Source organism: Ochotona princeps, chromosome 4 (genome assembly GCF_030435755.1).
Source record: "Ochotona princeps isolate mOchPri1 chromosome 4, mOchPri1.hap1, whole genome shotgun sequence".
Lineage (NCBI taxonomy): Eukaryota > Metazoa > Chordata > Mammalia > Lagomorpha > Ochotonidae > Ochotona > Ochotona princeps.
The window spans coordinates 2107253-2130671 of record NC_080835.1 but is presented as its reverse complement, the minus strand read 5'-3'; the positions used below and the strand labels follow the sequence as shown (position 1 = coordinate 2130671).

General features: G+C 62.2%; 1 protein-coding gene across 1 annotated transcript in view; it reads left to right on the top strand.

Annotated features, from left to right (window-relative positions):
- Positions 1-23419, top strand: part of SHANK2 (SH3 and multiple ankyrin repeat domains 2) — a 308953-nt gene that overhangs the window by 96193 nt on the left and 189341 nt on the right. Inside the window, exon 11 of the mRNA XM_058662689.1 lies at positions 20964-21282. Coding sequence (XP_058518672.1) covers positions 20964-21282 — 319 coding nt within the window. The remainder of the gene's footprint in view (positions 1-20963; positions 21283-23419) is intronic.

Here is a 23419-nt window from a genome sequence, read left to right as displayed (position 1 = left end):
TACTTAACCAACTGTGCATCTGCCATCCCCTGGGCACGTATCCGCCCACCCTTCTGTCTATCCGGAGCTGTCGGATACTGAGTTTTTCTCAACCGGGACGTGGCACTAGTGCTGCAGTGGAGAACAGTTGATGAGGTCACAAGAGATAAGGGCGAATGAAGGATGCTCAACAGGGTGTACCAAGGACAGTGCTCAGGCTAAGAGACAGAAGGCAGGAGGAGTCTGCCCCAAGGAGATGTGTGGATGGCACATTCTAAAGACCAGCTTTGGTCAAACCCCTCTTGTCTTGGACCCTACCTTGCTGCCAAGGGTGCCCATGAATGGATGGCAAAGACTGGAGGCAGCCATGAGCTTTGCGATCCGCCTGGCCACCTTGCTGCTTTCTACACAATGTGCAAAACGTCAAGTCCTCCCTACTCCACCTGCCTGGCACGGTTGTGTGCAGGAGCAAGTGAAGACATACTGGCTGTACAGTGCTGGACAAATCCAGCGCCCTGTGATGCCAGTGTGCTGCTGGCCGTGTGTGAATCTGACCGTGAACTCTGGGTGCACAGGCTGGGCACCACTGCTGCTGGCCGTGTGTGAATATGGCCGTGGACTCTGATGGCTGTGCAGGCGGACTGCAGCCCTGCCTGACCTTCTGGCCTGGGCTGATACTGAGATGCATGGATTGGTGGCGCACCGTGATGTGGGTCGTCTGTGCTCTGAACGCTGTCTTGTAACTTCACGGACCTTGTGTCTCTGGGTTACCTAGTGGAAATGCCAGGGTGGGGCTAGTGGAGGCCGCAGTGACCATGGCCCCTCCTGCTTATCCCTATGCCAGGTGAGTCTTCACTGACGGCTGTGCGTGACCCTTAAACACGTCTGGTGGAGACCCTCCCGTCCATGTTATAGCTAGGGAGCTTGAGGTCAGCCTTCAAGCCCTGGGTCGGCCATCTTGAGGCCCAGCTGGGCTTTCAGGCCCCTGGTCAGCTATCCTGAGCTGAACTCTCCGGCCCCAGGCCCTGGGAACCTGTGAGGTGTTTGTGAAGTCCAGAGCCAACTCTTTCCACTGCCTGGGACGTGTCCGCATTAACCCTGTGCTGGGGGTGTCTTTGTATAGCAGATTGCTGACTGAGCCACAAGCCCCAAATGGTTGTGCCCACACTGGGTGGCAGAGGCCAGACGGGAGCACATGGCAGGCAGGGCCCTATGTGAGTGTCCAGTGGGTGCCTGGCCTTGTGAGTGGTGTGGGGTGCTGGGAGAGCTGTGAGAGGTTGATGGGCAGCGGGCTCAGGGCCCGGGCAGGCAGACTTAGCTGGGCTCTCGGCGTGTTGGCCAGGGCTCTGATGTCACAGGGCTCTGTTTAGGACCATCAGTACTTGTCATGATGTAACCCAGTGAGGCTGACATGGTACAAGGAGGAAATGGGTGAAGTGAACCCAAGGAGTAAGGCTGCCCTGAGACTCAGCTGCTCTGTCCGTCTGTTACCTCTTGCCTGGTTACCTCTTGCCTACCCACCCACTCATCCACCCATCTCCTCCACACCTCCGCCCATCCACCCACTCAGCCACCTACCCCACCCACGCACAGATCCGTCTTCCAATCTCCCACCCCTACCCCATTTACCCATCTACACATCCATCATCCACCTAGCCACCCATCCACCACTACCACCATTCACTCACTGTCCTCCCTCCCTCCCATCTTGTGAGCTTTGTGGGTTTTCCACAGTCCAAGCCCCCTGCTACCTGCTATGTGCGCCTGCTGTCTGCTCTGAGGTCAGGGCCAGGATTTGAGCTCAGGGATTCCTTTACTCCCAGGAAGTTGGGCAGGGTCGGGTGAGAACTAGGATCCCTTGGCCTCCAGCACCCATGCTGGGAAATCCCACCCCCACTGTGGCCAGCCTTGGGTCTCCTTGACATGCCGCGTGCTAGAGCCATGATTTCCAAGTCCTTCCAGCCACTAAAGTGTTGATGGTGGTCAGCTCAGCATCATTGACCCTGCCAGCAAGCGTCCACGCTGCATGAGCCCTGCAGGGACATGCAGGGCGCCTCTGTGTCCAGCCGCCAGGCTGCGTGTGCCCAGGGCTGGCACTTTGTGTTCATGCAGGTACCGTGCCCTGCTGATTCCGCCGAGGCACCTTCTGAAGGCTGGCCAAGACTCTGCCGTGTAGAGGGAGGAGTGGCTTGGGGCGGAGGGGGGGCAATGGAGGGAGTTTCAGGGAGATGGTGCGTTCCCAGCCTACCCCACGGGCTGGTGCCACCTCCAGCCCCTGCCACCAGCACTGAGCCGGACAGGTCCTTTCCATCCTCTGTGGGTTCCCCTAGGAGGGAGCTGATCTGTGTATGTGGGCTGGGTCACGGTGCCCGCTGTGTGTCACTGACAGCCCACTTGGGAGCTTTCAGAAGCCCAGTCATGCCCAGCATGTCGATCGGCTGCCTCATGGGTCTCGGATGCTATTTTAGCTTCCTGAAAGCTCTCCATCACGTGACTGAGGGGAACGCGAGCTGGGGTGATGCGGGGCGAGCATTTTTAATTATACTTCGTAATGAAGTCGGAGGGTGGGCGGCAGCGGAACATGCGGTGCCCCTAGCCAGAACCGTGCTACACCTGTCTACGTTGGACCACGTGGCTGCCGGAGAGAGCCTGCAGGACCCTGGGGTGGCATCTCTGCCTGGCCCGAGCTGGGGTCACCCTTGGCACTGCTGCCTCTCTCTTGAGCCAGCTGTGCCTGCAACCAGGTTAACATTCGGGACTCTGGGGGCTGGGTCTGAAGTGCCAGCTGCCCACCCTGGCTTGTGGTGTCGGCCAGCCCCCTGCATTCCACTCATTGCACCCCCTACCGCTGAGCCTCGTGGGAGCGCGAGGCCGCTTGAGTCCCACGTTGCAGTCCTCCTCGTCACAGTCGGGCTTGCCACCTTGGGGAGGACGCTGGCACTTGGTGGAGGGTGGCAGGCACCTGCCTGATGGCACCGCTGTACACTCTGCTCGCCTCTTGAGGTGCACAGAACTGCTCCTGAGTTCTGGCAGGAGGCCACGGTGCTCTGACACGGACCTGGTGTCTGGCTTCTTAGGAAGCCTTGCCTGCTGTGGGCCCTGTCGGGCCTCCAGGTCGCCCGCACCTCTTTCCCACGGGTTTCTCCTGAGCCCGACTGGGGGAGCACCCATCTGCCAGGTGCCATGGAACCCCATTTCGGAACCCTGGGCCTTTTTCTCCTGTGCCCCTCCCCCAGCCCCCAGCGCACAGCCCTGACAGAAGCTGTCTGTCAATCTCCCACCCCCAAATTCCTGGCCGCCTGCAGGAGGTTCTTTTAGCCCATACTGTAAGGCACATTTTGATAAAATAGCAACGAGGCGCTGGTATTTAAAAATCAGATTTCACATAAACGTACTGGCTTCTGGCTTTTGGTTTTGGGTTTTTCCCCCCCTTCATTTTGGAAGCAGCAGCCATCCTGGCTCCAAGGCTGGGGCGAGGCAGTGCCTGGGGGGGCCTTCCGTCACGAGGGCCGCTGTCCGCCCCACGCCTTCGCCCGTGTTTTGGCCAAACCACAACCATTCCCAGACAGCCTGGGGGAAGCTGTACATGCGTCCAAGGGGTCTGGCTCTGGGGTCACCCCGTCTTCTCCCCTGGCTGCCTGCCCCGCCTACCGAGGGGGTCGAGCAGGAGAACTGGGCATGCATGGCCCCTGCATCTCCCAGGGCCGTGGGCGTGTTTGCCTGGTAGACTCTAGATGAACCCGAGCCCAGAGCGAGTTAATTGGCGCTGGGAAATTGGGGGACACAGAGGAGGCACCTGGCGGGGGTTGGTGCGCTGTGCCGGTCCCCTTTCCCGAGCAATTTTAAATTAATTAGTGATGCTGTTGGGGGATGGGCAGTCCCCTCTGAGCTGGGCAATCTGGCAGCTAAGCACGCCTCCCCTATTTTTAACACCGACAGCAGATCCCAGCACTGACGGCTTCTCTTCCTGGCACAGCTTGCATGCTTAAAAACCCGGGGGTAGGGCATGCCAGCTGCTGCCAGACCTACCATCACCCCACGAGTCCCCCTGTGACATCAGACCCAGGGTGGCAGGGGGTGTGGACATCACTGTCCCCCACCTGCCCCCCACCTGCCCCAGCTTCCTGTCAGGTCTCCCCAGGGCTCTCAGGGGCAGTGCAGGGACCTGGGGGCGCAGCCGCCAGCCTGTCTTGTTCTGGGGGGCACCCACCATGCTCTCCCTGGACCCGTGGCTGCCCTTGTGTGGACGGGGTGCGCCGAAGGCTCCCAGTTTGGCGTGTCTGATTCAGCGTTCCCAGCACCCATGGGAGGTGGGTCCCCCAGTGCTGCGTGCCGGATGCGGGGGAGGGAGCACGGTGGTTTGCACCAGAGAAGACTCAGAGCCCGGGGTTCCCACCAGCAGCGCAGCTGCAGGCTGGCGACCAACCCTGTCTGAGCTGATGTCACCACCTGGGTGTTGGGGGGGGATCCCTTGTGGCATCCTTGTGGCCATCCAGCAGGCACCTGTGTGCCCAAGTCAGACACGCCCAGTCTGATGCACCCAGGTCAGACATGCCTACCCAGGCACGCCCACGTTGGGCAGGTCCAGTCAGACGCTCCCCCTCAGACATGCCTACTTGGCCCTGCCCACACTGGACTTGGCCATGTTAGACACACCCATCAGACACGCCTACCTGGGCACGTCCACACAGGACGTGGAGCTCAGCAGACACACCGAGGCAGCCATGTCCACCTCGGACGTGCCCTGGACACGGCCTGGTCAGCGCCCGGGTGAGCTGTGCCCTGGGAGCCCGCTGAGCCCGGCCTGGCTCTGCCAGCGTCCTCCTGGGGTGCCTGGAGCCGGGCCTGACCTGCCCACCGCTGCTCCACCTGCTGCCACTGGGTGAGGGCAGGGCCGGCAGTGCCCGCCTGCTCTGTGTTCGCCACAGGGCTTCCCCGGAGGTGCGGCCCCATGCCCGAGTGCTGTGGGCTGTGGGCTCCGTTGTGGTGGTCCCCGGCCCACGTGCAGTGGCAGGCCCTATGAGCGCCCTTGCCAGGGGCCGGGCAGAGAGCCCCGGTTTTGCTGGGCCCTCAGCTCCGCCACAGGGTTTCGGGAGTGCTTTGTCCTTCTGACACCGCGCAGAGCCCGCAGCCTCTAGGGGACACCTGCCCGGGCCCTCCTCGTCCACAGAGCAGGACTCGGAGGCGGGAAGGGGCTGGAGATTCCCAGGGCCTGTTTTCTTCCTCGTCTCAGGCCGGTGCGGGGGAATTTGTAGTGGATCCCGGCTGGGAGGCCCAGCGGGGCAGCGGGCTGGTACACCCAGCCTGCAGTCAGGCCCGCTCCTCCAGGCGTGGCTCCTGATGCCGCGGTGTTGTGTTGGTTGTGCCAGGCTGGGAAGTGTGCCTCGCCGAGAGGGCTGGCTCCAGGGCTGCCCCCAGAAGGTGCGGGCGGAAGTCCCAGGAGCCGCTTGCCTGACCCCGTTAGGAAAGTGGGGCGTTGGGCACAGCTTTTTTTTTTTCTTCAAGTATTAATGAGTTGAAGTGAGGCGGTCAGGGCTCGTTCAGGCAGGGCAGCAGCGTGGTACGTGAAGGAGGCCGTGCAGTGGGTTGGTGCGGCTTGGAGAGCTGCACGTTTGTCGTCTCAGGGTCCTGGGGCAGGCAGGGCTGGCTGCTCTCCGCTGGACGTCTGAGGGGGACATAGTTCTGAACGCTGCCCACCTACCCACCCTACCGACCAGTTCCCAGGCTGGATCTCCTTGGCATGGCCAGCCTGTCCTACCAGCCTCCTCATGGGTGTGGCCACCCTGGAGCTGTATCCGTACCCTCCATGTCCGCCAAGCCCACCCCGACCCAGCCCTAGCTTCCTGTGTCCCAGCCTCAGCCCCACAGCCCCACAGCCCCAAGCCTGCCCCTCCATGTGCCCGTGAGGCGCATGTCTGCTGGGCTATCGGGGGCCCAGGAAGGGGCCCAACTCTGTGCTCAGGGAGTGGTGGCCTGGCTGTCCCTTGAAGGCTGCACAGCCCAGGGCCATGCCTGCCGTTGCTTGGAAAGGAGCTTGGGAGGTCAGAGGAAGTGAGGTGTCCACCTGCTGCCCTCACTCTGTGGTCAGATGGACACAGTGGCCTTCTGCCCCTGGCCATGGCCTTCTTTTTGTATGCCAGGCCCTTCCCCCTGCCCCCTGTACAAAGGATGGCTGGAGCCAAAGATGGCACACACACACACACACACACATGTCCTGTCCATGTTGCCCTCTGGCTCTGGGGCAGCTCTGGGGCACTCTGGCCTTGTGAGGAGCAGGGGGCTGGGCAGGTGCCGGGCCTGTGCCCAGCTGCGTGGTTGACTCTTGGCCTAGACTCAGCTGGGACAGTCAGGCGTCTGCCATAGCGGCGGTGGCCTGAACTGACACGTGTGGCTTCCCCACAGTGCCCTGGAAGGTTCTTGAGGCTTCCCTGGCTGCCTGGGTGTCGGGGCTATGCTGCGCTCCTCAGAACGTCTGTTCTTTGTTTTGGCCTCATGTCAGGTGAAGGTAAAACCATGCTCTAATTGTGCTAAAAATGAATGAGTGACATTTTAAAAAATGTTTCCACAGCATAATGAGGTGTCTGTGGCCACCCCCCTCCCTCAGCCAGTGTACACACGCAATTGTGACAAAGTGGCGTTTATGAATCCACCATAGTCGAGTGGCGGTCGGTTGGGACAGTACAGCGTGGTCAGGATCTCGGCGTCGGGTCACGGGGATGGCTGTGGAGGGAGCACTCGCAGGGAGCACTCGCAGCGTGGGCCCGCCAGGCAGAGGGAGAGTCGGGAGGCACTGCACGAAATCAAACCTCGCTACCAGAACAGCCCGCCTGCGGGTGAAACCTCGCCGCTCCCCGGTAGAATGTGCAAAGGTGGTTAGCACAGACAGTTGTACCTACAGAAAGGGGCCCAGGCCCGGTGCCCCTGGGAACCCACATTCTGTCCCATTTGTGACTGGTGGACTCAACCTTGCGAGCACGATACAGCCGGGGTCCTTGTCATGTCCTGCCAGAGCCCAGAGCGTTGAGAGTGGGAACAAGGAGCTGGGCTCTCCAGGGTGGTGCTGTCCTAGCCGTGGGCGTGTTGCTCACACAAGGACTCCCGTGGCGGGATGGCTCGAGGGACACCTGCCAGGGCATGTGCAGGAGGAGGACTGGGAGCTGGCTGGATCCAGGTGTGCAAAGTACTGTGGGAAGGAAGTGGTTGCAGGCTTGACCTGGGCACCCAGGGAGAGGCCATGGCACGCAGGGCAGCAGGCCGCCGGAGCCTGGAGCTCGAGTGTGTTGGAGCAGGAAGCCTGTTGGGGCTGCTTGTGGGCATTTGGGCAGGATGGAGATGTCCCAGCTCTCACGGCCTGTCTGGGTCACTTCTCTGGGCCTCCGGGCCCTGGGTTGGACCGCAGCAGGACCGCCTGTCCCCAGGGTGGTGAGAAGGGCCAGGCAAGGCCTGGGGCTGCTGCTGCCCGCTTGCCCATTGCGGGTGCTGCCTGATTTGCTTTCTGGTGGTCTTGGCGCCGTGTCCTGGCCTTTTCTACATGTGACAGAGCAGTTTCTCTAGGGTCAAGCCCCGGGGAGGGCAGGGTGGCCTGAGCCAAGTCCCTCAGCAGTCGGCTGTGTGCCCGTCCTCATCCCCCAGTGCCTTGGGTCTGTCCACTGGAGCCAGTAGCTGTGCCCCCACCCTGTGCCCCAAGCCTGGCCCGGCTGCCCCTGCCCAGAACAGCTCCAACTGGAGGTCCCACAGCTCCTGCATGCCCTTCATCTAGGGGAGAGACCCGGCCTCTGCTGTGTCTGCCCCTGGCCCAAGGCTCCCCGGTCCTTCCAGGCAAGGTTGCCCCTCAGAGCAGGCAGGGTCCTTGTGTTTGTGGGGGCAACCTGCTGTCTGAGGCTTGCCGGCTGAGCAGCGGGGCCGCTAGGCACACATCAGGGAGCTGTCCACTCCTTTCAGAGCTGGACACTGCATTGGGGCTCCAACTGAGTCCCCCCAACCCCGCGGGCCCCTCAGCAACATCCCTGTGAGGAAGTCGGGCACCTCTGCTGGGCTGTGACATCGTGGTGGCGAAGTGTGGCCAGCGTTGGCACTCAGCTGTGCAGGCAGCGGTCCTGGGTTTGGGGCTAAGGGACAGGCGTGCTGAGCTGGCCAGTCTGCCCCGGCCCTCCCATTCTCCAGCCCTGGGGCCCCTAGCACCCCCTGCCCCTTCCTCAGGGCTGGCCTTGCCTGGGCTCCGTGGGGCTAAGGCCGCACGCAGGGGTGTACGTGGAGGTCCACGCAGTCACCCAGCTTTAATTAGCTCCCAGGACACAGGTCTGCGCTGGGTCCACTTGGCGGTGCCCTCTGTGCCCGGCCTTGTCAGCACCCGCTCACCAGGGCTGGATGTCCTGATGCTTTCGAGGGTTCCCATTAGCCAGCACGCTGGGCCGCCCCTGCAGGCCCTGCAGTAGTGAAGACATGAGAGTGGGCCTCCTTCCCGCCCACTAGGCTGCACAGGTGCCCGTAGAGCCCAGGGTGGCCGCCCCTCCTGTCTGTTCAGCCGCTGCCCGTCTGCCTGCACATACCTGCCGTTTCCCCGCGGGCACACACCTCTAGGCCATGTGACTGGGGCACCCAGCCCCAACTCTCACTGAGCCAACTCCCCCCAAAGAGAGCAGGACCCCTTCCTGCCACTCCCAAGTCCTGGATCCTGTCGCTCGGAGCTCTGCTCTAGTCCTGCTGGGCGTGTGAGCACATTCAGTGTTTTAAAGTCTGAGAAGCGGCAAGAGAGTCGCCGTCCACTGATCCATGTCCCTAACACTGGCAGGGGTGGGGGCTAGGCCCGGCTTCAGCCAGGAGCCAGGAGCTCTGTCCTGGTCTCCTGTCTGGGGGCAAGGACCCAGCCCTGTGAGCCAGCACCATTGCTTCCCAGGATGCTTGTGGGCAGGACACCAGAGCCCAGAGCCAGACAGGTGTGGCACGCAAGGACTGTGCCGGGAGATGAGGCTGATGCAGAAAGAGGTGTGGGGTGGGGGGAACGCGCCCCCTTTGCCTCTGTCCATTCACTGAGGACAGAGGAGATGCCTTGGCAAGGGAGACGGCTCAGTCCTGGCCAGGAGGCTGGGGTGAGCTGGCAGCCCCGGGCTGTGCCCTCAGCTCACTGGCTCAGTCCTGGAGGTCAAGAGGGCAGAGTTACCCGGCAGCCTTGGGCTATGCCCCCAGCTCGCTAGCTCGGTCCTGGCCAGGAGGCTGGGGTGAGCTGGCAGCCCCGGGCTATGCCCTCAGCTCTCTGGCTGGGTCCTGGAGGTCAGGAGGCCTGGGTGAGTTGGCAGCCCCGGGCTGCGCCCTCAGCTCACTGGCTCAGTCCTGGAGGTCAAGAGGGCAGAGTTACCCTGCAGCCTTGGGCTATGCCTTCAGTTCGCTGGCTCGGTCCTGGCCAGGAGGCTGGGGTGAGCTGGCAGCCCTGGGCTATGCCTTCAGCTCTCTGGCTGGGTCCTGGAGGTCAGGAGGGCAGGGTGGCCCAGGAGCCCTGGGCTACACCCTCAGCTCGCTGGCTCGGTCCTGCAGGTCAGGAGGGCAGGGTGGCCCAGGAGCCCTGGGCTGCATCCTCAGCTCGCTGGCTCGGTCCTGGTCAGGAGGGCAGGGTGACCCCGCAGCCCCGGGCTGCACCCTCGGCTTGAAGGTGTCTGCAGAGGGAGAGGGGTGAGAACGTTGACTCAGCCGCTTTGACAGATGTAAGGGAGGAAGATAGGCCCAGTGTGGTGGCCGAGGAGAGCACATGGTCCCCACCAGAGGGACCTGTACGTGAGCAGCAGGGGGCCTGTGTGGAAGGGCGCAGCAAGGGCGCTAGCCTCTAGGTGTGCTTGGAGCAGCGAGTTGGACCACTGAGGGTGACTGCATGAAGGCGCTTGGTGAGGGATAGCTGAGGCCTCAGGCAGAGTAGTGTGGTCAGCCACTCACAGCACCTCAGTCAGCATGCTGCCCTGTGGTTCAGGCCTCGGGGTGACAGCCTGTGTGGTCAGCTGCCCTGTGGCTTACACAGGAGACATAGGCTGCTCGCAGGTCCTGGGGACGGGCACAGTGAGGTTGCCTTTCTGCCCTGGTCTGTTGGCTGCATGCTCGCTTGTGGCAGAGAGAAGCAGGGAGCAAGATGGCCCCCTGTCCTTCCAGCAGGGTCACGAGCCCCATCCCAGCCTCAGCCAGCCCTGGTTACTTCCTGACCCCCATCGCTGAACACCACTGAGTGAACTGGGCACTCGATGTGGGCAGCCACCAGGTGTAGACAGGCACTGAGTGTGGGTAGCTACCAGGTGTGGACAACCACCAGGTATGGGCAGCTCATGGGTGTGGGCAGCCACTGAGTGTGGACAGCCACCAGGTATGGGCAGCCATGGGTGCAGGTGGCTCATAGATATAGGCAGTCACCAGGTGTAGGCAGCCACCGGGTGTGGGCATCCACTGAGTGTGGGCAGCCACTGAGTGTGGGCAGCCACCGGGTATGGGCACCCACCGAGTGTGGGCAGCCACCAGGTATGGGCAGCCACTGGGTGCAGGCGGCTTGTGGGTGTTCCGACACCTGGACATTGCCAGTGAGCACGTACCTGGGCAGTGCTGGCACTGCATGAATGCAGATGGGTGTTGTGGAGGCAGGAGGGGCCCACGCACCGGGTCTGCTCCGTGGCCCTCAGGGCTCTCGTGGTGAGGGCTTTCCCCTGCACTGGGGGCTCTCTTCCCTTCAGCCTTGCTGGCACCTGGAAGGTCAGCTCGCAGCACGGTCTCTTGTCGTCTGCTTGTTGCCTACAGACTTGGGCTCATCAGGAGGGCAGTACCATGCCCCTGGGATCTCCAGCAGTGGGGGTAAGAGCAGACAGGATCTGGCCCATCCTTTCAGACCCATTCTCTTGTTCTATAGAACATGGCAAGCATCCAATTCTGAGTGGGTGCGTCTCCAGGCTGTCCCCCGATGTGCTGGGAGCCATGTGTGCTCTGTGTCCTGAGTGTCCCACTCCACGGAAGAAGCCAGGCAGAGCTCCTACTAAAAATGTACGGAGACCCCTCTCCGTTACGCATCACTGTGTCAGTGCGAGACGTTGCCTGGCAGCCCGCACAAGGTATGGCCGGCGGTGGGGAACCTGCCGCTCCCCTCAGGAGCCCCACTGAGGTCTGTCTCTGACCCCCCTTCTTCCTCTGGCTTGTGGGGGCCCCAGAGCTGTCATGAGATCAGTAGGGCTGAGGCCACCCCTTCGGTCCACAGACAAGGGCCCCAAGCCCCCAGATGCTGCAAGAACTAGGCCAACCCAGGCCCTGCGTCCTCCACCTCCTCACGCGGGGCCCGCGTCTTCTACCCGCTGCTCAGGCCCTACAGTAAGCTGGGAACAAGGACTGGGTCCGGCGCCTGCAGAAAGGGAGCAGCGGTTGTCTCTAACCAGCGCTGTCGGTAATTGCTAGAGTCCCTCAGGATGGCTATCTTGGTAACGCTGAGCTCCGCACGGGCCTCCGGGCCACGTCCTGAACATCGGGGGAGGGCTGCCTTAGCAGGGACTCGGCCTGGGGGGCTGAGTGAAGAGGAAAGACGCCTGGTCGCACATTGGGTCAGCAGGTCACACACTGGGCCTGCAGCTGGCCCCTGGGGACCTGGAGGTGGGCCTCAGTCCTGTCTGGGCAGAAGGAGAGAAGTAGGGCGGGATGGGCAGGGTGGGCCTGTGGTGAGAGGGGCCTGGCTTGGGCCTGGAGGTCCCTGCACGGTGCTGAAGGGGAGGCAGGCTACTGGAGAAGGTGCCCCATCTGGCCTTGAGCTGACAGGAGGGGGTTGGGTGGGGTGGGCACAGGGATGTCCTTCCCCAAGCCAGATGGGCAAGGTGGCCGTTTTGTGCCCAGGGCAGGGTGACCATGACTGGGAGCTTGCCTGGTGGCAATTCTGGGAAAGCCAGAGAGATCCATACAACCCTGTGTGTCTCCCACAGCTGCACAGGCCCTCGGGCTCTGTTCTGGGCAGCTGGACCCTTCCTTCGGTCCTGCAGCCCAGCGGCCTTCCCAAAGTGGCAGGTCTGCCTGCCACCTCTCTGACGTTGGGACAGCCATGTGCCACCTGCGGTGTGTCACCGATACAGGTTCATGCCAGGCCTCCTGCTCAGAACAGGGGTGTGGATGTCAGTGCTATGGGGACGTTGGCCACCCTGCTGAGTGCCGTGGAACCTGGCTGGAGTTGGACCTGAGCAGTGTTGGGGCTGGTGACCTTCCTGGATGTCCTTCGGGAGCTCTCCACCTCACTGGTCAGGCCTACTGTGGTGGGGGGGGGTTCCAAAGTTTGTTCCCCTGTGCCCCCGGCCGCCGTGCCCTCCCCCCCAGCCTTCCCCAACGGCTGCCACCACAGCACATCACACACACACCCCCCAGACACCCACACCTTTGTGCAAACATAACCCCGCATTATTGCCGAGACGCCTTTTTATATCTGGCGTTATTTATAAAAGTATGATTCATCTAACAATTGCCGTGGGATGGAGACAAGTGCCGACTAATATTTAAATCACAGTTCTCCAAATCCACGGGCAGGCGGTGGGAGGTCTGCTGGTTTGGGTCTGGTGCCGAATGGACAGGAAGAAACTGCCTCTCACCTCCAGCTGCTCCACCTGCCCGCTAGACCCACACATCTGCTTCCTGTCAGCATCCGGTGGGTGCATCTGCCCAGGAGAGCAGGGGCCAGCAAGGCCTGGCCAGCAGCTGGCGCTCTGAGGCTGTGTCAGCAGGGGGCCAGAGCATGTCCCAGACAGTGTGAGAAAGAAGCAGGTTGGGTGCCCCCACCTGCACGTATCCTGACCCCTGGAGATGTGGGGAGGGGCTCCTGGGAGGGGAAGTGAAGGGGTCTGTGTCCAGGATGTCCAGGTGTCCTGGGGAGTCGGTGGGCACTTGCTCGCAGCATCCACCGTCGTGTCTCTATACCTGGCGGTTGCATTGTTGCATCCTAGGCTTCGGGCGGGGTTGAGGTCATACTTGAAGCTGTGGGCCGGTCCTTGGAAGGAGCGTCCCAGGCCAGGGCCAGCCTTTTGCCTTCACACTAGGGAGAGGTCCCAGTGGAGTTGGGCTGAGCCTGCCCAAGGACCCCTGGAGCCGTGGACAGTCAGCAACAGGGGCTGAAACTCTGCGTTCTTCTAGAAGTGAGTTCTGCACCTGCTGGTGCTCTCACACACCTCCGGCATCAGAGCGTTCCTCCTTGTGTGCGTGATCTGATTGGTGGAACTTCAGGAGAGACTGGGCTGCGTGCCCCATTAGGTATAGGGTGAGGCCAGCCCTGTGGACGCTAGGGTCCAAGCCTGGCTGTCACCTGGTGCACCTGCCTGTGGGTCAAGGCCAGGGTTAGCCCTGGTTCAGTCTGTGGAGGGCACATGCTCCCTACCCCAGGAAACAGTAGTTGTGACTTGAGTAGAATTGCAGACAGAGCAGCCTAGTGTACCTGGGAAAGTGCCCTGAAGCACTCCAGCAAGCAGAGAGCAGCCAGGACTCCCCACATCTGTCTGCCTTGGCCCATTCGTCATTCATCCATCCATTCATTCATTCTTCTCCAGAACACTGGTGAGGCTCTCCCACGAGGAACATAGTGAGGGGTTGCTGAGCGCAGACCGTGGCAAGGAGCTTGAGTGTCCTGGCCAGGAGCCGCTGCACAGACCGGCCTGCAGGCGCTCTGCTCGGGGGGCTTCCAGGAGGAGCTGGCTCTCACACAGATGCAGGTGGTGGGCGAGACTCGGTGAGTTGGGTCTCTTTCCACATGCAGACTTTGTAAATCCACCCAGTGCCCACCAGGAGCCTGAGGCCCAGATGGCGTTACAGGGGGCAGAGTATGGTCCCTCATTGTCCTGCGAGACAACACTCTTCCTGTCCCCACAAAGACAGGGCGGGGGAGGGAGGGGTCCGGTGGCTTTCCCAGGATCACGGAGTAGGGACCTGCCCGCCCCCCTTTATGCTGCAAATGTGAGCCAAAGGGACCCCCACACACCAGTGCTGTGGGTCATTTGGTTCTTCCCCATTTTACAGATGGGAATAGCGAGGACAGAACATGCCAGACTAGCCCTCCCCGCCCCTGCAACAGGCACTGGATGGCGAGAACGTGTGGGGTTATTTCTGAGACCTGCTGGCACGTTGAGTCATGCAGGCATGTTGGTGGCAGCCGGCTCTGCTTTCTTGTCGGGGTGAGCCTCAGCGACTACATGTGAGGCTCCCTTCCTGCAGGCGGCTCCGAGGGTGCTCAGCCTGTCGCCAGGCAGTTGTTGGCAGGATGTGGACTCCAGTGGGAGGGTCCTAGCACTGCAGAGTCGGGGGGCTCCAGCTGCACCTGTGGGCGCAGGGCTACGACTGCAGCTCTGCATGGGCAAGGCCGGCTTTCAGCTGACCATGGCCAGGCACTGGAGTGAGGCTGGGTGGAGCCTGACCATAGTGACCAGCGAGGAGGTGGAGCTGGGCTGAGTTGCTTCCTTCCTTTGCTCACCTTCCTTCCTGCTTTTTGTGTCTGTCCCCGGACCCCAAAGGGTCCCAACTTGAGGGATGAGTAGGCAGCCATACTCTCCCCACCTTCAGCCATCTGCCGTACCCCAGCCCAGCTTGCACCCATGGCTGCCTGCTCTGCAGGAGGAAACTTGCCTAAGATGAAAGCTCCTGTGCCCTGAGCCCTTAGTTGGTGCCTGGCCAGTGTGACCTCCAGGGGCCTCCCAGGTCCCAGGCAAGGACCCATGCAGGAGCGAGGGGCCTTGGCAGAGAGGAAGCACATGGCCGTCTTGGGCATTTGGGCTCAGGAATTCAGCCCCACAGCAGTGAGGTGGGGCCTGACCCCGGCTCTGTGGGCCTCAGCAGCCTTCCCCGAAGAGCACAGAGGCTCGATGGGGGAACATTCCAGAACTGCAGACCTCTGTGGGATCATGTCCGCTTCTGTCGCAGCTTTAAGGACCCTCAGTGCAATCTGCCCCAGCGCCCGTCTGTGGGGAGGATGCCACTGGCCCCTAAGCCCCAGCGCCAGACCACAGCTGTCTGCCCATGTCTCAGGTCGTGAGGCCACCTGTGTTACTGGTTTGGCACTGTGGTGAAGTTAGAGCGAGCTGAGCTCACACACTGCAGGTCCACTGCTGTGCAGTGACCGCGGTGAGTGGAGTCTGGACGAACTGGTCCGCCTGAGAGTTCATCACAGTACGAGACTTCTTTCTGGAAGCTTCCATGTCACTTTTCACACTGAGGGGTGTTTTCGGGGGTCATCTTAGCTTCCAGGGTTCCCTTACAGCCCCTGTGCAATCTAGGCAGGCACTCAGGATCCTCTGTGTTTGGGGACCTGCCTAGTTCAGGGCTGCCAAGCCCACACGTGGGAGCAGAGGATGGCTGGAGTGGGCATGCTGGGCCCAGGGGTTCCTGAGGGTGAAGCTGCCCTCTTGGTCTCATTGGCCAGCCCTGGGCCCCTTTGCTAGAGCTGGATCCTACGCAGTGAGGAGCCGTCACTGTGTGTCACCTGTGGCTCACGTGCAGGGCTTCCCGGTCCTGCTCCGGCTGGCTGGGGCAGCGGGCTTCTCTCCCTGCCTCTGAGGACAGAGGCTCCGCCCCCTTTGGCTCCAAAGCATTGTGGGGTCCTCACGTGGGCCTCGGGGAAGCGTCTCCAGGCAAGGTCAGCGGTGGCGGGCCACTGGCCTTTGGGACAAGGGGTCTCTCCCATCCACCCCAACCTGAAGAGCAGGCATGCGTCCTCCTCTTCGTGGCTGGCGGTGTAGACAGCTGTGCTAGAGGCAGGACTGGCAGGGACGAGGCTCTGTGCCTTGGCAAGATGTGGATCAGCAGCCAATAGAATGCTGACCACCTTCCCAGGGTGTTCTCCGAGCCTGGCGAATTCGCTGGGCACGGGCCAGGCATGTGCGTGGGGCGGAAGGGCTGCTTTGCTGACACCGTGGTACCAACCTCTCCACCACCCAGAGGCAGCAGCCAGGCCCTGGCTGATGCGCCGCGCTGCCTGGCTGCCCGTTTCCAAGGCCCCACGCACAGCTCAAGGAGCAGGTTCACAGGTGTGGAGTCAGAAGCCTGTGGAGTGAGACAAGTGTGCTGAGAGTCATGTTCTGGGGTGCAACATTTTTGTCTTCGTGTATGCATTGGCTGTGATTTCTGGAAGACCCCTGGCCCTTCCTGGGGAGACACCTGTGCCTCCAGAGGGGATGGGCTGGGAGTTCTAGCTTCTGGGTAAGGGTCTCCGGGGAGGCGTTTGGGCCTGGCTGCTGTGCTGTGTGCTCACTGGGAAATTAGTTCTACGCGCTCAGCTAACGCAGGACACACGCTTGTGAATACATTGCTGGCTCCATGCCTCCTGAACCAAGACCTCAGGGTGTGCCTCCCTGGACCCTGGACCCCCCATTGCCACCTGTCCACATGTTCAGCTAATGCGGGGCACATGCTCCATAAATTGAGACCTTGGAGTGTCACCCCGGACCCTCCTGTCACCTGTCCCGGGCATCCCTCTGTCCCTCGCTCCACCATTGGAACAGTGACAAATACGTCAACCATGTGTGGTCCAGCTCGGCTTCCAGTTGATTTCTTCTCATCTCTTGTCTTTCTCCTTTAAAGAGCCTTCCCTCCTGCCAAAGCAGTTCTCTTAGCAACGGGAGAAATGCATACCTAATTACAGCTCTGGCTGCAAAGGCACTCCTGGGTGGGGGAGGGGGAGGCAGGACGACCCCGTCCCTGGGCAGCACTTGCCCCGCCTGCCGTTGGACACACTGTCCCCGCCGAGCGCCGTCTGCCGGTAGCGTGGACGGGGCCACCTTTCCGCGCTTCCCCTGGACTGAAGGAACACGGGCAGGGACTCCACGCTGCTCTTTTCCGACCAGCTGCCCAGAACCACTGTCACGCTGGGCTGTGTTGCAATGTAATGGTTTCCCTCATTCCCTTTATAAAGGGAAGGTGGGAGGGGGTGGCGTTCTGTTTTTTTTTTCCCCTAGGGTAATTATCATGATGGGGTGAGCCAGGGAAGTAATGGGTACTTGTGTTGGATTCTTTGAATGGAAATATAGGTCGCGCTCGGCAATTGCCGAAGGCTGGCGCGGCTGCCCAGCTCCTGCGCGTCTGGAGCGAGGCTTATCTGCTGCTTGTCCTCTTGGTTCTACATCTGCGAGGCTGACAAATAAACTTGGCTTTTCCTTTGGAGATTAAAAGAAAAAGAAGAGCACAGTGCATTATATTTAGCCACAGACGCATGGCGCACACAGCAGCAGCCGCTGCCACCGCCGCCGCCGCCGTAGCCGCCCGAGTTTCTGTGGATAACTGGGGCTCCGGCTCACAAGTGCTTCCCGGGATTTCCTGGCTGCCAGCTCAGGATGCCTGATCCCGGCTAACCCCGCGCAGTGCTGCTGAGCACAAAAGCCAAGTAGCACGGCTCCCAGGACGGACGCCTTGAGAGGCGGCCAGCTCTGAGAGCAGCCCCACCGTCTACGCAGAGTTGGCTCCCAGCTGACAGACAGAATATGGGGTGGGCTTCGCCGCCGGCACGCTGGGTCTGGAATGCCCAGCGATGCTCCGGAGTGCACAGTGCCCAGACGCCCGCCGCCGCCACCGCCGCCGCCACCGCTCCCCGGGGCCCCGCTGCTCCAGCACCCAGGGGCCGGGCTGCGTGCCTCACCTCCGTCCCCACCAAGAGGGTTTTATAATGTGCAGACCACTGCCAAGGTCAGAAGGAAAATGAAGTCTTTGTTAAATGCCTTCACCAAGAAGGAAGGTAAGAGAGATGCTGTGGGGAGTGTGTGCGTGGGAGCCGTTGCTTCTCACTGACCCTCGGAGGTTCAGAGGGAAACGGGGACTTGGGCTCCCTGGAAATGACTGGGGCTCAGCTGTGCCGAGCCGAGTTGGGGAGGGGTGTGCGGCGTGGTGTCAGCTGGTTTGGACAAGAACCTGGCTGGAGGTTCCGTTTGATAAGTGCTGAGCCAAAGGAGCAGAGCGCTGCCTCTGGCCTGCGGGGCACCTGGAGGGCTGCTGTGGACAGCCGGGGGGCGGGCCAGGGCGCAGGACTGCCCGGCCACCCCTGGGCTTAGGCTGGCACCGGCTGCAAAGAGCATGGAGCGTGGAGGACTTTCAGAGTGCACACGCTTTTGGTCACGCCCCGTGTGATCTTTCCTGTGCGGGAGACGGATAAATGAATGCATGTAAGACAGCTAAGAAAATACCCACCCACTGGAGTTTGCCTCCGAGGAGGAAGCCGTATGGTGGAATAATAATCATGTTCCGACAGGAAGTCATTTTTAACCCTTTCCACAAAAACCATCCCTCCCGTGGCTGGTGGCGGTTAGGCGTGCCGCGAGCTCCCGTTTGGTGAAACCGGGAAAGAGAAGGGACTTGAGAGAAAGCAGGAGGCTGCCTCCCAGCCCAAGCTGGCCGTAAAATCAGCATGGAGCAAGTCTCCCGGCCGTGCGGCTCGTCCGTGATAGGATGTGTGGTGGTGGAGCGGGGCGGTCTTTGTGAATGTCACCTCTGGGGATGGCTTCGGGCGCTGCCTGGGTTTTCGGGCACTGCATGCTTGACGAGGACCCCCTCACTGCCGATTGCCGTCCCCTCCCATGGAGCCCATGCCACCCTCCTCTGGGACAATCAGCCTTCCTTGCCGCCCATTCTCTTGTTAGCTGCTGGAATCCAGCCTCCAGGGTGCTCTGCAGGCACCGTCCTCACTGCCTGGTCTGGCTCAGCCCTGATGCGACCCCTCCCCAAGCCCCATCAGCTTTCCACCAAGGGCACCGAGACCTTGCGCTGCCAAGTGCCATGCTGCTGGGCCACAGGGCAGCTGGATGGCAGGCACACGGTCCCTCTGTCCCTGTGTCAGGCTCCAGCTGCCTGAGATCTGGGCTCTCAGGCCCACGTGGCCGTGCAGCCCACAGTGTTTGACAGGGACAGGCACATGCTTGCTGAGTTTGGGGGTCACCATCTTGCTCTACAAGGTCTCCCCTCCCCTGAGTGGCAGGCCACCCAGTGCCCCCATGGCAGGTGAATCTCACACTTCCCCAACTTCCCCATGCTCCTAGGAGGCACGCCTCGTGAGCAACCACACACACACACACAGGTCTTCCTGCTGGCGTTGTGTGACCACTCCCCTGGCAGGCCGGCTGCTGCACCAGTCCATCAGCTCCGGAAGAGCTGGGGAGCGCTCGGCTTCCTGCTGGGGCGTCTGCCTCCCTCACAGGTTCCCGAGGAAGGAGCTGAGAGGCACCAGGCTCGCCAAGGTTGCCAGACGTGTGTGGCTCACAGGGCTTGCTGCCCTACTCAGTCCTGAGTCCTGGGGGATGAGGGTGGCACAGAGCCCTGTCTGTACTGCCTTTACCCCCTGTGCCCTGCCAGTACCAGCTCTGTCCAGCCCTCCAAAGCCACCTGTGTGCCCTGGGGGCCCTGCTAGTACCAGCTCTGTCCAGCCCTCCAAAGCCACCTGAGGGCCCTGGAGGCCCTGCCAGTACCGGCTCTGTCCAGCCCTCCAAAGCCACCTGTGTACCCCCTGTGCCCTGCCAGTACCAGCTCTGTCCAGCCCTCCAAAGCCACCTGTGTATCCCCTGTGCCCTGCCAGTACCAGCTCTGTCCAGCCCTCCAAAGCCACCTGTGTACCCCCTGTGCCCTGCTAGTACCAGCTCTGTCCAGCCCTCCAAAGCCACCTGGGGGCCCTGGAGGCCCTGCCAGCACCAGCTCTGTGCAGCCCTCCAAAGCCACCTGTGTGCCCTCTGTGCCCTGCCAGCACCAGCTCTGTCACTTGCAAAGTCTTTCCATAGCCACTTCTGTCCCCATCAACAAGGCCAGCCACTTCCATCCCCGTGACCTCTTCAGGGCCACCTGTGTCCCCTGGGCGCCCTGCTTCCAAGTGTATATGAGCTGGTGAGCTCCGTGAATGGCTCAGCTGTCCCTGGTGTCCCTGGGCAGCCAGGGGCGGAGAGTGTCCGGGACTCTCCCCTAATCTCTGAGACTTCTCTTTGGAAACATGAAGTCCCTTCCTCACTTTTGTGCCTCCTTCAGCTTCGTGGCTTCTGGTTTGCCAGGTGACAGCCCTGTTAGCCTCGGGCACTGTGGCTGCAGCCCCGGACTCGCTTCTGTCACCAGCATGGCCACTGTCCCACGCTGCGCAGGCCAGCAGGAAGCCTTGTCGCAGTCAGACCTCTGAGCGCCCCAGACAGCACTGCTCGGGCACACAGAACTCAGCAGCGTCGAGCCTTACCTCTGCCTGGAACTTCCTCAGGAGTCTGGTGTGCGGCTCTTCCTCATGCTGCCCCGCACGGCAAGCCCCGGGACAGAGGAGGGGGAGAGGACTCTGCTGGGGTGCAGTGGAGCAGTTCTAACTGGCAGACTCAGAGGCCGCATCCACCCTGGCGCTCAGGTCCTGCAGGCCAGAGCTGGAAGGAGCAGCTGGAGGGGGCTGGTCCCCATCCCGAGGCCTGGAGGCTGCAGCCTGAGACCTGGGTGTGCAGGGCTGGAAGCTCCCGAGGGCTCTCTCCCGGGCTTGCAGACGGCATGTCCTCACTGTGTCTTCCACTCCCCAACCCCGCCACCGTCCCTCCGTGTGCCTGTGTCCCCGTGTCCTGCTAGGAGTGCCCGTCATTGCGTCAGGGCCGCTCTCCTTGCCCCATGGTGACTTAAACGACCTGTCTGTGAGCTCAGTCACCCCTGGGGTCTTGGGGTAGGACAGCAACACAAGGACATTTCCCAGGTTTGTGGAAAATGGGGCCAGATGGCAATGCATGTTTCTAAGGTTGTTCTGAGGCTTCCTGAGGGTGACTTCGTGCGGGCGAAGGGGCAGATCCACGCATCACGGAGACCCCATCCAGAGCCTCAGGAGGAGGACCTGGAGCAGCTGTCCTGATGCCGCCACCTGCCGGGGGGCTCCCGGCTGCTGGCCGCGTGCAGACTCCGCTCTGAGCTGCTTCCTGCTGTCTGTCCCTGTTCCGTGTATGCGATGAGTGCTGGGACCCTGGGCCCCTCTCCTGGACCGGCCTCCCACCTCTGCCACACTGACCGCCTCTTCCCCTTCTCTCCCAACCCAGTGCCCTTCCGAGAGGCCCCGGCCTACTCCAACCGCAGGCGGCGGCCCCCCAACACACTGGCTGCCCCCCGGGTCCTGCTGCGTTCCAACAGTGACAACAACCTCAATGCCAGCGCGCCCGCCTGGGCCGTGGGCCCCGCGGCCCCCGCCCACCGCAGCCTGTCACCCCAGCTGCTGCAGCAGATGCCAGGCAAGCCAGAGAGCGCCGTGAAGACCCTTGCGAGCTACATTCCTGGGCCCCGCAGCCGGTCCCCGTCACTCAACAGACTGGGCGGTGCCAATGAAGACAGCACGCGGTCCCAGCCGCACTGGCACGTGGGGTAAGGAGCTGCCGAGTAGGGTGGGGCTGTCCTGCACACATAAGGGGAAGTCCCCGCCCCCTCCCCGAGTCTGCGTGGCCCCGTTCTTCGCCTTACCTCGAGTGGAGCTGATAAGCCGTGGGGATTTGGTTCTCGGGGGCCCGGGGTCAGTCGGGACGCCGGACCGAGCTTCTGGCGGGGTGGGGGGGTGCTATGGCCTCGACTCTGCTGAGCTCCCGGGGTAGGTGTGTCTCTGAGCTTCACAAGCTGCAATGCCCAGGTGGCAGGGCTGCGGGCCAGGTCTGTGTGTCGTGGTCCAGCCCACAGCTGTGCCCAGTCCAAAGTGGACATCCCAGATTAGCAGCAGCAGGAACCCCTGACCGACAGGGCTAAGTGAGGCTCCGAGAAGGCTGGCATGTGCAGACGCCACCTCCTGGGCACGTGTGGGCCTCCTCTGAAGCTTTATGAGGAAGGAGGACTGCCTGGCCTAGCTCCCTGTGCTCTGAGCTCTTCGGGCAGCAGCAGGGAGGGCCCGCTGTGCTGGGAGCGGAGCTCTCCCGCCTCCTTCCTGGCCACCACCGCCAGTATCCATGCTCGAGGAATCCTGTGCCACGCATGCTGTGGTTGTGGGCTCATGTGGGCTCACGGGGATATTTGGGTTCCCAGCCTAACACCCTGAAGCTTGCCTGGGGCCAGCTGAAATTGGGGTGCTAGGGAGGGGACCCCAAGGGCTCTCCTTCTTGCAAGCCCAGGGTGAGTGTACGGAGGGATCCCAGAAGAGAAAGGATGTTTCTCAATGCTGCTGGCAGGCAGGGGCTGTGGCAGAGCATGTACCTGGCATGTGCCTGCCCCTCGGTGGGTCAAGGTCTGCCCCCAGGGGCCCAGAGCCCCCGGGTCTGCAGCTCTGTGGCCCATTGGCTCCCAGCTCTGGTCTAAATTCAGGCTTCAGGCTTCCCCCAGGGCGGGTTCCAGGTGCTAAGTGAGAGTGGATAAAGCTAAATTAGAGGAATCCCCAGAGGCAGCCCACTCCAATTCTCGCTCACTCCAGGCCAGGAGTGTGCTTGTAATGTCACAGTGTCCCCTCCCCCGACAGCTCCTCGGAAGATACTAAGGGTGGCATGACCAGCACGGCGTGTGTGCGGCATGTGTGCGGCGTGCGGGGATGAAACACCAACTCTGTCGGCCCCTCACATCCACGCGCGTGTGTGTATGTGTGCGCGCGCGCGCACAGGCCTGCCCTCATGTCCAGTGTGTCCAAGTGATCCTCACAGTGCTCAGCTAGACCCTGCAGCCCACTGCCTGGACTGGGCGACCCATCCCCTGAGTTGCGCTGCTGAGTTGCGCTGTGGCTCAGGGGTCTCTTCCCCCTGGTGTCTCGTCACTCTCAGGGCTAACGAAGGAAATGAGAGCAGCTGGCAGGGGGCCTGCACCCAGCCGTACCCTATCCTCCCTGACCCTGGAGCTCAAATCCCCACCCGGGCCAGGCCCAGGGCTCAGCCAGGCTACACCCCTAGCCAGGCAGACCCTTGGGCAGGGCGGCCACCTTCAAATGCTGTCTGCGAAATCCATGCCCATGGCTCCCATGCAGGGAGAGCTGCTCCAGCCTGCCTCCAGCCTCACCTGGCTGGTCGCCCTGACCTGTCCGTCCTCCCCACCTGGCTGGTCACCCTGACCTGTCCATCCTCCCCACCTGCTGGTCACCCTGACCTGTCCATCCTCCCCACCTGGCTGGTCACCCTGACCTGTCCATCCTCCCCGCCCCCGGCTGGTCACCCTAACCTGTCCATCCTCCCCGCCCCCGGCTGGTCACCCTGACCTGTCCATCCTCCCCGCCCCCAGCTGGTCACCCTGACCCACATGGCTGGAGCGCCGTGCACGCTCAGGTCTCAGCACTGCCCGGCTGGGCGGCCGGGGCCAGCTCTCCGTGCCCGGCTGAGGCAATGGCCTTTTCTAGGCAGGAAAGGATGGGAGGTGCTTCGGTCCTGCTGCCCAGCCCAGGCTGGCCCTTGCTGCTTCCCCCGCCCTCCCTCCGGGCTGACAGGTTGCTGCTGGCTGGGCTGTGCTCACGGCTCTGGGGTGCAGTGCCCCGGCTGTAGCCTCCGTGCAGCCAGGGTCCCCCGGGCCCTTTGTGGTCGTCACCACAGCCCTGTGCTGCGTC